This window comes from Callorhinchus milii, unplaced genomic scaffold (genome assembly GCF_018977255.1).
Source record: "Callorhinchus milii isolate IMCB2004 unplaced genomic scaffold, IMCB_Cmil_1.0 Scaffold2, whole genome shotgun sequence".
Classification (NCBI taxonomy): Eukaryota; Metazoa; Chordata; class Chondrichthyes; order Chimaeriformes; family Callorhinchidae; genus Callorhinchus; species Callorhinchus milii.
The window spans coordinates 70,461,234-70,476,348 of record NW_024704743.1 but is presented as its reverse complement, the minus strand read 5'-3'; the positions used below and the strand labels follow the sequence as shown (position 1 = coordinate 70,476,348).

At 40.8% G+C, this 15,115-nt stretch overlaps 1 protein-coding gene across 6 annotated transcripts in view; it reads left to right on the top strand.

Annotated features, from left to right (window-relative positions):
- The first annotated feature begins 1,755 nt into the window (after positions 1–1,755).
- LOC103181251 (DNA-binding protein SATB1) overlaps positions 1,756–15,115 on the top strand; it is a 74,643-nt gene continuing 61,283 nt past the window's right edge. Inside the window, exons 1-2 of one of the 6 annotated variants that reach the window (XM_007897578.2) lie at positions 1,929–1,960; positions 13,637–13,871. In XM_007897578.2, coding sequence (XP_007895769.1) covers positions 13,661–13,871 — 211 coding nt within the window. In that variant the 5' untranslated portion in view covers positions 1,929–1,960; positions 13,637–13,660. Of the gene's footprint in view, positions 1,961–9,367; positions 9,395–12,536; positions 12,615–13,636; positions 13,872–15,115 lie in introns of those variants that run through there. The other 5 variants (XM_007897579.2, XM_007897583.2, XM_007897580.2 and 2 more) reach the window with 5 other exon arrangements.

Below are 15,115 nucleotides of genomic sequence, written 5' to 3'. Positions count from 1 at the left end.
ATCAACCGTAGGGGAGAGAGAAAAACAAGGCTAATCGTTTCCTTCGCTCTCAATTCGAAGTCTCCTTCAATGCCAAATAATGTCACTCTTTGAACATCTTTTTTTTGTTCTCACCTGGAATTCCTGCTGTGGCTGCCCCCTGATGAACGCACAGCGAGAGCAACATAGTCTGTTACATCAATTTATCGTTAAGTGGCGTTATCTGTCAAACCCGCGTTGCAATGCCTTTTATTAAGAGCAATGCCCAACTTGATTCGATGTCCCGGTTAAACAGCACCACCGAGAGAATGGGAAATGAAGCTGTGCTGCAAAACAGCAGAGCGCCCACCAAATCCTTTGATTCCTACACCCGACCCTGTTAATGCGTTCTCGTGTGTAAACCACTGCCTGAGCCACTAATGGGTCTTTAATGGGGCCGGAGGACATGGGAAGGAGTGCGGTGCCACCTCACATTAGCCGGTGCACACGATCCGCACTGCAGAGCCCATCTTCTCTGCACACGTGCGCTTAAAAGATAAATGGATGAAAAGAGACAGCGGAGTATCCCGAAGCTTCCCGGTCAAGGGATCTGACCTCCTCGCACTTTTCCCACCAACTTCCCGAAGCCCGGCATCTCAGTGCCTTCACAATATTGGACCGAGGAGGCGCCCGGCACAGGGCAGGGCTTATTGCCCTGATAGTGAGATACAGGCAGCGTGTGATCAGTCTCTCTCTCTCTCTCTCTCGTGTTCTCTCCCCACTTAACCCCTCCCCACAAGGCTAATCCCAGAGTGATATCTTGGCTCCCGAGGGGGCGGGGGGGGGGGGGGTGGGTGGGGGTTGGGGACGGATTTCTCAACTGAGTCCATGTCAGTAGGGTCTTTGAGCTAAAAAAAAACAACTCATTCTGGTCAGAGTTTCCCCCCAAACCCGAGGCACTTCTGCTGAGCTGCACTGTTAAGACCGATCGGTTCAAAACTAGTGCGTAGTTTCATGAAACACATATGTACAGTACTCTCCACACCCCATACGCCCCACTCTCTCTCTCTCTCTCTCTCTCTCAAAACACTTCTCAAGGGGTGCACTGCTGACCTGCTGTGGGAGTGGGTGGGAGTTGGTGTGTTGAGTGCAAACTATGTCACACTCCCTCTCGTCCCACCTAAAACATTCACTCGTCCGGTCCTGTTTGAGAGTAACTTTTGCTGCTGTACCAGACGAGGATTATATTGTACCAAAGTGCTGCGATCATCGGCAGTAGTTTAACGGGGGGGGGGACGTGGGGAGGGAGAGGAGAGGGTGAGGCGGCTGTGAACCTCCCCGAGGGGTGCACTGGGCGCCCTCCCGGGGAGGGAGGAAATAAAATAGGGTGCACTTGCCCTGGTGGGTGGGTGTCAGCGCTGGGAGCCCACTGGGTGCTTTGACTGCCTTCCAGCACAGCACTGCACAGCACTGCACGGCACCGCCCGCCCCAACCCCCCACCCCCTCGCCCTCCCCTTTCCTGTTGCGGTTCACCTCCATTCAACAAATAACGACGGCGGGAAGTGTTTGCATATGTTGACGGGGCTGATTTCCTGCGAATCAACCGTGTACCCGCCACGTCCCCGGCAGTGCCCGCGCCCTCCGACTGCCCTGATATGATCGCTCGCTGTTTATCAGCGAATCGCGTGGTACAGGACGCTGATCCGGGACCGGCTTTAGCGCACCAGCTGCTCGGTCGCGGGACCCGGAGCGCCTTTCGCTGCTGATTCGTAGTGGGGCGAAAGGCAAGAGAGCGCGAATTCGTTGCCAGTCCACTCCGCTCTCTGCACTTTATTCCGGAGAGGAGGGGGAGGAGGAGGAGGGGGAGGGCAGCACATCAGGACAGGACATTAATGCGTCAACAACTCCGAGGTCCCTGTCCCTGTCACCTGCCCAGAGCGCTGCCTTCCTGAAAACACCACTTGACAGGTCGGCGGGTGTCTGTGCCACAGCTGTGTTGGGGTGAGTCCTGGACAGTGCTCGCGGCTTCACACCGCAGTCAGTGTGTGTGTGTGTGTGTGTGTGTGTGTTTTTTTTCGTGTACACTGTGTGGAGAACTTGTTGTTGTGTCTCTCGGTGCAATGTGTTCTGGTTGTAAGGGCTACGTTTGAGTGTGTTGCGTCGTATCGTTGGAGAGTCGACCTATGCAAAAAGACACTTTTTAGTTCGTTATCTAAAGAAAGCTCCTTTTTTTTGAGGGGGGGGGGGGGGGGGGGTGAGGGCAGTGTTTTTTTGGGCTGAGTTAAATGTCACACTTTTTAAAAAAAAACTTTTTTTTTTTTGGCACGAATGCCGGATCGCCGCTGTGTAAGTTGGCTGTACAGGAGGAGATGCTCTCAGAGCATTCGTCTTCCACATCCATGACATTACTGACCATTGCTAAATCAAATGAGGTATTTCTGTAATCACTGGTGGTACTGTGTATAGTTTTGTGGCATTTGTTCGGACGTGTTACAAACACAGTTTGTAAATATTGATCTAAGTTGGTTCTGATAAAGTATTTTAATGGAGAGGTGTATGTGTTTAATGAAATATTTCTGGTTCTGTTTTATCAGTATCATACACAGCATATCTATGTCTTCACTTCCTAATAATTTAGAGACAGTTGGATGTTAACTCTAAACAGTTTGAGATCTTTATAGGTGTTCAGCTAAGTTTGTGTGATCCATTCCTGCTTTAAAATTTTATCATATTCATCCCATATGTTATTACATTTGTGAAGATTTTGGCTAAGGTTACATTGTTAAATAACCCTTTGAATTTATACATGGATTCCTCTATATATAATATGTTTAACCTTAAGCTACATTAAAAATATATATCTTAAATTCAATGTTCTACCTGAACAATATTCTAGTGTTTAATCCCTGCGCTTTCAAATTCTGATGTGAAAATAATAGCCATATTAACTCATATTAAACAAAAATGAAATATAACAGTTAGTGCTAACATATTGTGAAATACAGTATGTTTTAAGGAAAGATGTCAGATTTGAAATGTTGATCAATAAATTCTTCTCTCAGGTCAAGCCCTTCTCTCCCATTGCTTTGTAATGCTGTTTTTAAACCACCACAATCTCTGCTCTCCTACAACAGATTCTGTCTCAGTTCCAGTTCTGGTACAATCTTTTCTTCCAGCCTTGTATTCTCTGCCTCAGGTTATTTCTGCATCCGAGCTGCTGTGATATCTCCCTGAACCCACCTTTCTCTTCCCAGCCTAGTTAGTCACATTCTCCATTCCAGTCCCCTGCAGTTTCTTCTCTATCCTGCCAAAAGGAAACTTGGGCCATTGGGAGACCTATTGAAATCTTCTTGCACATAAGGATCCTCCTCAAAAAGATCTCTAGGAAAGGTGAATTGTCCTTGGTGTTGTGCGAAGCAGAACATTTTCTGTCTACGGTTCCTGAATCTTGTACTTTTCTGCATCCTGGTATAACAACATTTATCGTGAAGCACTAAATGATATCCCTTCATAGTAGAGACTGAGCCCTCTGTTAGACCATAGTTTTAAAGCAATCAAACACATACGTGAAATCTGTATATTAGTTTCATAATAGCCCTGATTCCAACTATGAAGCTGACTTTGTGCAGGTTAGCTTAATATGTATTGTGTTTATTTATGTTATGCTATTATAATAGTTATGTTAAGAAAAGGTGGCAAAATCATCTTCTTACAAGTTGTGTATTTAATGTAATCTTTTATCTCAAAGTTCAATAGGTTCTTAAAATAAATAAATAAATCTATTTAAGAAGAAAGTTCACTTTATCACTTAGTAATATCTTATGACTGATTGAAAGATGATATCTTGGGGGCCCTGCACAAAATCAGTACAGGTAAATTTACAATGTTTTATAAGGTTTTATACACATGTTGTAATTCCTATATTTAATGAGACCTTAAACCAACAGATACTAAACTATTTCTGTCATCTATCTATGTATAATTTGATCAGCAATAACTTCTAATACAATATCTATTAATAACTGGTCTAAAAACTGACCTCAGCTTAGGTATTGTTGAGTAACATTTGATATTGATTTTGGCTGTTCTCATTCATTTCTATTTTAATTAAAGTTCAGCGAAGATGTAAAATCTCTGCAAAATAATACAGTAGGTGCTCAGAGCATATTATTCTGTGACAACATGAGACTGCTTGGGCTGAGAACTAGCCCAAGATCTCGAGATTGTGGTAATTGAGCAAAGAGATTGTACAGATACTACCACAGAAAGAGACTGAAACAGACAGAGAAACATCAATACTCTATGTGGAAGGAGCAGCAATAAAATTAAAAATACTGTAATCAGAATAAAAGAGGCAAACTGGTCAGTGAAATAAGGATGAAAAGTGCAGACAAAGAATGTGGGAAAAAGTACAAAGCAAATCAAAGCTGTAAATTAGTAGCATGAGAAAAACTGTGAAATAAAACAAACAGATTAAAAGAGTACAGAATTAAAAAAAGTACGATATACTTTTTCAATACAGAGAAAATAAATAGGATTCACAGGGACAGGTGTTAGTATGGACAGCTGTTAGTACAGTTTATTTGAAGTACATTGGATTGGAAAACAACAAAATGATCCCTGGAAGATTTATACTTTAATACAAAACAAACCTAGACCAGGTGTGACATAGGCTCGTAACAATCTGAGCTATTGCTCTGTTTCATTTGCCCAATGTTGTCCTGAGTCTCAGAAAACTGTTCAGCTGTCTGCACCATAAGCATCTCCACCCTTCACACTTCCAAAGTGGGGCTTCAGATACCAAATAACATCAGAGGGTTTAGTGAAGACATGCAACAGGGAATAGTCCCAAACAATTCAGAATACATTCAGTGCTCAATTCAGTTCACAAGGGGAGAGTGTCGCCATGCAGGAGTACAATTAGTAGAACCATCTAGAAGTCCACTAGATGTCTATACTCCATACACCAGAAGTCCACTAGATGTCTATACTCTATACACCAGAAGTCCACTAGATGTCTACACTCTATACACCAGAAGTCCACTAGATGTCTGTACTCTATACACCTAAAATGCAGGGCTTCTCTATAAGCACAACTTTACATTCAAAAAAATAACTAGATGAGAATCAGACTGGACTAAAAGCATTTTAGTTGTCATTAAAACATCTAGCATTATTAGTGTCAGGTGGTTTAATGACAGCCAAACATGCCTTTGTTTTAAAATTTAATAACACACACACTTGTGAAAAATTCTTAAATTCACTCTTAATGTATAATCTGTTCTTCAGCAGTTCTTAAACTAGTTTATGTATTAAGACTGAGTTTAAGTAGATTCCACAATTCTGTACGGTATTAAATGTTGAGACAAAATAGTCTTCCAGGATAAGACTAGGCAAAAGGGTGTATGTACCAATATACAAATAATGATTTAAACTGTAACAATATCATTTTACTTCAAACTTCTTGAGGTGAGGTAACTTATTACGATTCCTTATACAAGCACAGGGCTAAAAGATGAGATTCATACTAAAAATTAATTTAGCATATTTATATCTTTTCAACATCTATGCTCTGTAGTTAAGTACTGTATTTGTTTTGGTTATAAAAGTCTGACTAAATGTATTTCAAATCAAACTACGTATTTGTATTGTTATCTAGCCTATTGTATATGTTCCTGACTACGCAAATTGTATCTAGGTTATCCATGCAATTTATACGACTTTGTTCAAAATGGGCATTTAAGATAGAGCATTAGATTGATTTGCAATTGCGTTCAGAGGATCTAATGTCTGAAACTATTGTTATACAGTGTGTATTTTATAAGACTAAATAGCCAAGAACAAAGAGCAATCACTAAACCATCAGGTTCTTAAGCACATAAAAAATGACATAACCACCAGGTATTAATCCCTCACTCACTGGAATTGCAGAGACTAAGATTCATTTTCTTCCTCCTTCTCTTCTTTCATCAATGAGACATCTGAGACTCCAAACTCCATAGGTACGTCCTTCCACAATCATTTGGGACCCTCTTGCTAAACTAACAAAAAAAAGATGCAAACCATAAGTGTCATTGAAAATATTTTAGCATTGGATTTAAATATAGTTTAAATTAAGCAAAGAAGATCTTCTCTCCCTTTAATTTTAAGGTACTCTGTCTCAGGGATTCGGGCAGTCTGTGAGAATAGAAGAGATTGAATGCAGGGATTCCCACTGCTTGACCTGGGATTCCTTCCTGTGGGACTCACTGGTTGCTAAAGGTTCAAAAATATTTTCCAACCCTAAAATCCTTTGCCTTAATGAGCATAAATGTTTACAATGCAATCTATCAACTTTTTGTTGACAAGCTCAGTGGTTGAAGTGCAAAGCTTTTGGGGCAAAACAGAAAATAAATGTTCAATAGATTATTATGTTTAAAGGAAGAGGTCATGTCAAAACATTAAAATCTGACCCAGCCCAAATTGGATCAGTTCCAATGTATTTAAATAAATCCAAATTTGGATTCTGTGTGTATATATTTCTGCACGTCCTTGCCTTTAAATGTACTGCAATAGACCTCATGATAAAGGTGAAATTGTTGGGTTGTCAGGATTAAAGGAAAAGTAATTGAATGGAATAAGTATTTGAAACAATTTAATCAGTTGAACAAACAATTGATAGTTAGAACCAGGTAATAGCGATTTCACTTTTTTAATCACTGACTTTAATTTGTGAAAGATGCAACAGAAAGGTAGGGATCCTTGGTGAAGCACAATTCAACAATTTTATGAAGAAAACCTTTACTCTGTGAAAGGATTAACCTTGGATTAAACATGCTGACTTTGTACAGTACAGACTGTTAAAAGATAAGTTTGATATATGTATTATGGGTGAGCTGTATGCTATTTGTGCAGGAGGTGAATGCATTCAGAAGACTGTTGTGCCTAATTGAGATGTTAGACAAAGAATGCTCATTCCTTTGACACTCAACTTCTTTCCAATAATATTCCTATAATTTGGCTTCTCTGAAATATTGGCAATATGACATAGTCATTTTGCAGCATATAAGTGACATTTAATTCCATACATGAACGAGAGTGTGCCTTTGACCTAAAAATTCAGAAAGGTCAAAAATCTGACATCTCCTTTGCGAAACTCCATGGTTTTGTTCATGGTAAACATGAACCTTTTGACAAACACATGTCCCTAAAAACTTACATTTTGCGGAACAATTCTTATTTATTTTAAATAGTGTTGCCGGACATTCCCAATTTGTAAAAAAGCTATTTGACTGTGTCCTCGGCCACCTCCCCCTGCTACCTCCATCCCTCCTTAGGTTCCCCACTCAGTCTTTTTAAAGCACTTTTATATTTTTCCCTACATGAAATGTGATACAAAAGTGGAAATTTCTATTTATTTGCCTCATATTCGGATGGTGATCTATGAACATTTTTTCTTGCGATTCCAAATTGATTTTATTATTCATAATATTTATTTTGCTAATATCAAAATGATTGCAGTACTGTCAACAAATACTGAAGCTTTTATAAAGTTTAATATAAAGGCTTATCTCATAATAAATTTGTATGGCAAATACAATTTTACTTTTAGTCGCAAAGGTTTTTTCCCCTAAATTTCTCCCTTTCTGCATCTGTCCAGAATGCACTGATTTATGATACAAATGACAGCAAGATTCAGGTATCTCCCTCACATGGTCATTCATCTAATGATTTTGAACAGTGATTAGCAATAGGGTATTCAAAGACTTAGTGCACCCAGGACTGTCATGACCCATTATACACATAGGTTCACTTTCCTGCAAAAGGAGTCAGGAGATAGGAGTACAGAGGAGTGATCGGGAACAGGAACTCATGTTGGTTTATTTTCTGTCTTAAACCAGAGGCACTGTGCCATCACTGGCTGAGATGAACTATGATAGAACAGACCAAAGTTTTGGAGAGGAGTTTAATTGATCTTTCCGATAGTGAAAATGTAGTGTCTAATTAAGCATTGCACTTTGTAGATGAAGCTGAATTAGAAGCTCAAACTATCATTGCTTAATGCTTCAGATGTGAATTTTAGGAAAACAAAATTTAATATGCCAATTCTTGTTCGCTCTCTTGTGTAGAACTTGCATAACAATAATTCCAGGAATTAGGATGGGTGGTCAAGGGTTGTTGTTTATTCTGGCAAAATATTCTTGTGTGTAATCATTTCATTTTTATTTGAGCTAAGTGTGTATTAATAAGTGTTACAACCCATGACTGAACAATATTAATGTTGCAAAATCACATTGTTTTACGTTAATTGTTGTAGGTTCAATTAATAGTCGATATTAATAAATGGATTTGCACATTTGTGCATTTTGGAATTAAACACGTATTGCAAGGGTAAATCTTTAAATGAATGCTTACAAGGCTATACTTGCTACAGTCAAATGCAATGTATCCAGAATACTAGGGGTTAAGGTTTGCATTTTGGCTGAAGCCCACACTGCCAGTTGGATACTCTGTTAGATCAGGCCTGAGGCATGTCATGTTTATGTGTAATTATTTCCTGTCTCCACTAAATGGTGTTTTGTCTCTTTGTAAATATCTAGTTTTCTGTCTGTCAGGTGCAATGACTCCCACTCTATCTCCTGCCTACATAGGTTAAGGTGGTTAAAGAGTGCCAATTTTTCCCACATGTTTTACTTATTTGCCTGTGATTAAATGTACACTAATTTATATCCTGAAAGTGGCCTTTGAGGCATTGAAGATCATCAAATGCACTGGCACATAGGGCTACTTCCATTGTGCAAAGACCCAGGGCTACACATGGAACAGCTTTGAAACCGCATTGTGGCATTATTTTATTCTGCCTTTGTGGAAGTGAGTGAATACGTAAATAAGACATTTTACACTTGATATAAATTATCTCTTAAATTTTTTTAAAAGCACCTAAATTGACCCAAGCACTGCTATTTCCATATGAAATGCGTGTCTGAAATCAATCATTCCAGATGCGACCTTAATTCTATAAACCGGTTATGACTTCATTGTTTGCAAGTTCAAAAGCCAGTCACTTATGGAATCATTTCCATATCTCTTGAATGTATTTGTATGTATTAATCAGATATGGGGCTCCGGCTTCCAGTGTAGCTTATATAGGAATAATAAGTTATCTGAATCTACAGGTAGACATAAGCAAAATTGAGCCACTTTGCAAAAACTCTCCTGTTGACATTTGGGAGGTGGGTAAGGAAACTGTTGTACTTGACAGATTTTATCATCCATCCGTGGATAAAATAGACATGAGCCGCCCACATATCTTTATTATGTATGATGTATATAGTCAGTCTTGTTATGACAAATCCATGGGGTCCAATAAAAGGAGTTCTTATCTGGGATTCATCTTGTTACGGTCTGAGCTCCTCTGCTGACTATAATAAGGCTGCTTCTGGGACTGAAGGAAAGGTCTGTATTAAGTTTTTTTTAATGAGGTTAAGCTATATGAATGAAGTCAAGTTCAAAGGCACAGCGCTTCATTTTGTGATTTACCTTGCTTAAAGACAAAGTCTATTATGAGTTATTCATTTTACCCTTCTAATTATTCTGTAAATGTTTTTTATTTAAAGGTAAGCCTTCAGAAACTCAATGCTCACAAAATTCAGTGTTCTGTATGGAAAGCAATGTGACTTTAGCTGGTTAATTTCCTACAGTGCCCCCAATGCACACTCTGGGCTCCCGACACCTTGGCTTTTGCCTAATATTCTCTGAAATTAGCTAAGCGAGGTGGGTCCTTGCAGGTACATAAGAGTGTGATATAGTACCTTTAAGGACGGTGATGAGTTTCCTCACATGTCAAATAGCAGCTATCGAAATAAAATCACCCTCACATAGCAACATATCAGGAGACTAATTCGCTAATTCATCTGTGGCCGCCAGTATGCGTCTAAGGAATTGAAGATTAGTTGAACAAATATGCCCCATTGGTCAAAAGATCCGGCAGAAATAATATCTCCCTTAAACTTATCAGGCAATGTGATCACACTTGCCTGATATTAATCAAATGTTGGGTTCTCAAGGTGATTAATGTTTTTGCTCAGATTTTCGTATAGATCCAAACCCTGAGAGATTTTACCTGATACCCACTGGCAACGTTTCATGATAAACTGCTTATTTCTGACACAAACCCATAACTATAGTCGTTTGTTGACAAAAAAAAGTCACTACAGTTGACAGTAATAACTTGTGAAGTGCTTTTAACAAATTTGACGTGATAAGGTGCTAAAGAATGCAAGTTCTTTCTTTCTGAAGCTTTGAAGTCAGAGAGCTTTAATCCCAGCTTCAGCTACTTGGAACATGCCTACCTTCACTGGATGGGTTTTGCCAGTTTTCCTTTGGGTATCTGGATGATTACCAATGCATAACACTATAACCTTCTATCTGTGGGGTGGGAGGCAAGGAAATTGGCACTGTGGAAAAAGCACATTTGTTAGCCAAGCATTGAGTGGCAGAAAGGATTTGCTGACCAAACTGCACATTGTGGACAGACTAAAAGAGGATGCATGGCATCAAGAGGGTACCAAATGGGAGTGCAAGTGGTTTTAGGGGAAAAAAACACACACACACACAAAAATGCAGCAAGCGTACAGCTTTTGGTGGAAAATGCAGAATTTAAATACCCACCTGCGCACATGCATAAACATGAAGGCACATAGGTACAGCCTGAACCCAACAAATGCAGAGCTTGCGTGTGCAAAGCATACCCTCAGCCTTCGTCTGAGCGTTGCACGCGTTTCGTACGTACGTGTAGTGTGTGTCCATGTGCGGGTGGTTGGTTGGTGTGTCCTCTCTTCCTGCACACGACACGACACGACACGAGCTCTCTGGCCTCCCGTGTTTGTTGGCATGTCTGTCGCCTGCATGTGTGTGTGTGTGTGTGATGTGTCTGCGTGTGTATCTGTCCATGTGCAGGTGATCTGTGTGCGCAAACCATCCATTCTCTCTCTCTCTCTCTCTCTCAATCCCTTCCCTGCTCTCTGGCTTCTTGTGCGGGATATGATCTCCGGCTGTTGCTGCTCTGCTGCTGCTGCTGCGATGTGATGTGTTTGTGCAGTGGGTGGAAATAGGAAGAGGAGGTTGGCTCTGAAGCGCCTCCCGATGATCCAGCCAACCCCTCAGCTCACGGCGAGCCCGGGCTCTGGTGTCCCTGTACCATCGCCTGTTCGCTGAGGAAACCTCAGTCAAGTCAGTCAGTCAAGTCAGTCAGTGACAGCAATGACGGGTTAAAAAAAAAAGCTCCTCCTGTTTGTTGTTGACTGGCTCCCCCCTCCCTCCCTCCCCTCCCCTCCTCCCTCCTCTTCCTTTGCAGCCCTGAGGCTGAGCCCGGGCTATAATAACTTGATCATGTGGTATTATTATCTGTAATAAATGCAGAGCCCTCTTACAGTAATCAAGCTGATTAAAAATTCTTGCGCGCCAGCCGGAAATTGTCCTCCTCTCCCTCTCTCTCTCTTTCTCTCCTCTCCTCTTTCTCTCTTTCATATATTATTCCCTCCCTCCTCTCCTCTCCTCTCCCCTCCCTCCCTCTCTCTCCCTCTCTCCCTCCCCAACACATTTTTTTTTGCTCTGACAGTTACAAGGAGTGATGCAATCGAAAGGGAGCCAAAAAATGGCAGAGCCGGACTGCACTGCCGGCGCCTGAGAGACAGACAGACAGACAGACAGACACACGGGGAGGGGAGGGAGGGAGGGGGAGAGGGGAGGGAGGGAAACGTGATGCTTGTTTTCTGAAGGCTTATTTTCTCAGCACTGAGGGGAGAGGAGAGGAGAAAGGAAGAGGAGAGGAGTGATGTGTCTGTGGGAGCAACTAATAATTTAATGTGAAGCCGCTTCGGCTCCGTCCTGACTGAGAGAGACAGACACACAGAGAGACACACACACACAGAGACACACACACACAGAGAGACACACACACACACACACACAGAGACACACACACACACACACAGAGAGACACACACACACACACTACACTCACAGCTTTTCTCTCTCTGGGCTTTTAAACAAACAAAAGTCAATGACTTTCTCGCGTTGAAAGAAAAAGAAATTGTCACATTTCAGCCCCAAGTTTTATTTTTTCCAATTTTTTTTTTGAATTATCACAAGTCTCTCTCTCTCTCTCTCCCCCATAACCCCCAACACCTCCTCCTCCAACCTCTCTCTCTCTTCACACTCCCTCCCCTCCCCTTTGCCTTCCCCCAAATCTAAGGATATTTATTTTTATTTATTTTTTTGCAGTGGTGGTAGTGGAGGAGGAGGAGGAGAGGGGGAAAAAAAAGGACAGACTTTTTTTGGGGGGGGGTTTATTGTGTGAGAGGGAGGTGTAAATTTTTGCCCTCAATCTCTCTGTGGAGAGGGAGAGAGAGAGGAGAGGAGGGGAGGGGAGGGGGTGGTGGTGGGGGGGGGGGGGGGTATCAGTGCAGAAACCCACCCCACACACACACACACACACACACAAAAACGTGCGGCTCTCTTTTAGTTCTCAGGAAGAGTCCCGAAGTGAAGAGTTTGCGAATTTTTTTTTTGATTTTTTTTTTTTTTTTTTTGGGGGGGGGTCTCTCTCTCTCCCTCTCTCTCTTTCTCTCTATGTCTTCGAAGTTTGGTGTCTGAGCTCCGCGCAGAGAAGTGGGTGAGTTTTGTTTGCGAAACGCAATCGTCTCCTTTTCCGATACTTTGTGTTACCTGCGAGACCAGACGGGATACCACGGCGGGGAGTGTTGGTGCGTGAAGCCGGGGAGAGCTTCCCACAGTTTGTTTCTGTGTCCGTCCTTCTCTTTTCTTTCTTTATATATATTATCATGATATGTCGTTCGTGAAATAAAAATTTTCTGAAAAAAAATAATAAATAATAATATAAATAAAATGTCAACGTGAAATCCTGGAGTGGAATTCGCACATTGCACGGGACCGCAATAGTGTGTGTGTGTGTGTGTGTGGGGGGGGGAGGGGGGGGAGGGGGGAAAGTTGTCAAATCAAAGGAGGAGGAGGAGGAGGAGAGGGTGAGATAGGTGCTTTTTTTTATTCGCTGAACAAGGTTGTGTTGCCTGTTAGCCTTGTGATACCTGGATGAAAATGCATCTGTCTGCCTTTTAGTAAAGGGGAACTCGGCTCATCGTAGCGTTGAATGGAAAAGGAAATTTGCTGTAGTGCAGAGGAAGAACAACATGTGCTCATAGTTGTTCTCCCTCGTGTTTATCGTGTTGTCTTGCAAAGGGCACCTATAAACCGCGGTCGCAACCATTTATCATCTTGTACCAAGTCAAAATTGGAACACTTCGAGATGCGAGCATTGCTTTCCGATGGGCACTATTGGCCTGGAGTCTCAACTCTGACCCGAAAACTTAGGGGGAAATGAACCGTGATTAAACTGAATGATATGTCAGATTTAGGGTATATCTTAATGCCAGATGATGAAGTTATCCTTGCGTAATTCCACCCTATATCCATGAAGCCTGTTCTGAAGAATTTGCATCTTGTCTTCTTTAAGCAGCTGCGTGGATATACTATGCTTAAAAAGGTTTTGAATACAGCCTTACTACTTTTCAAAAGTTTAACAGTAGATTAATCTGGACGCTCCACATGAAACCTTTATAGTTGTTGTCGAGTTTGACCTCAGTAATATCTTGAAGTGGTTTTCTTTAAACTTGGTAGGTGATCTCTGAGTTGGTGGTGAGCATGGAAAATCCCAGTGAAACATTGCAAGTGAAGGAGAATTCAGAAAAAAACAACAATCACATTGATCCTAAAGGTCCCCCGGCTAAGATCCCCCGCTTGGACCAGAATGGGAGTCTTTCCACCCGAGGCAGACTGGGTAGCATGGGTGCAAAAGTGACTGGAGGTTCGCTGAAACACACGGGCCAGCTGATGAAAATCGGTAATAAAAAAGGTACCAATGTGTGCTACCTATTTTTATTAGTGTAGAGATATTTCTAGGTGCTTCAGGATTCTGTGGTAATTTGCTTCGCAATCAATCCACTTTTCCTTTACAGCCCGGTTCAAATTTATGCAATCCTTTCACAAACAAGAATATTTATGAAAATAAAATAGTTTGAAGGATAGAGTTTATTGTTTGAGCTGCCATAACATTTATCGTACAATCATTTATTTTTCCTCTGTTTGCAGACAACAAGGAATGTATTATTTATGAAATGAATGGACACAGCAGTCTGTATTGTTAGATCTTTATCTATTAGAACTGGAAAAAGGCACTTCAGCAAATTCCTTGGCCTCTGCTTATGATTGCCCTATTTATTGATTGTTAGCCAAGTATATATATATTATATATATATACAAAGGAAGCCAGGTTACAAGTACCAAAATGATAATTTATTGTGGTTTTTGAATAGAGTGTATTAACATCCACCATCAGGAACTGGAGCAGAATCAAAAGGTCTTATGATCCTTGAAAAGTTATAAGTGCCATAAATTCCTGAATAGAAGATTTCAGCTGTCTCTGGTATTATATGATATTCGCAGACTGTGATGCCAGTTCAGTTTTAGACAAGGATTCTACACACTTGATTACTTCTTACAGCCGATGTGTTGTTTACATAGACTCATAAACTTAATGTGAAAGCTTTATGCTGCCTTTCGTATTTATATCATCGAGTATTTTTAGAATTGATCAGTGACCATCACTTGCTACTTTCACACTGGGAGGTTATAAAGTTGCTGGAGTTGGAAATGGTAGCCAAGTATTAGTAATGGTGAAGAGGTAGTGGAGTAAAACGACCACAAAAGATTATGTACTTTAAAAGAAGGAAGTTGATGACAGTTTGGAAAAAAAATGTTAGGGAATTAATGATGTCATATTTAGTCAGTGTTCTGAGTGCTGTATAAACAGTTTTTTAAAACTACCAAACATATGACATTATGTGACTTAGGTGGTTCTACCTAATATCCTCCTCCAAGGAATTGATTGAATAATAGTTGTGACTTTTGTAAAGGCAGAATATAAATTTTGAGTAATGCATGATTGTGTGCATAGCTCAATGTTTTTGATTCACTGAATTTTTTTAAAAAAATTATTTACCATTTGATATAGCTAAACTCGTGATCAATATCGTTGGCAAATTAAAGTTTTTTTTAAAAAAATTGACGTCCTAAAATGGGACCTTCAGATATCGGAGC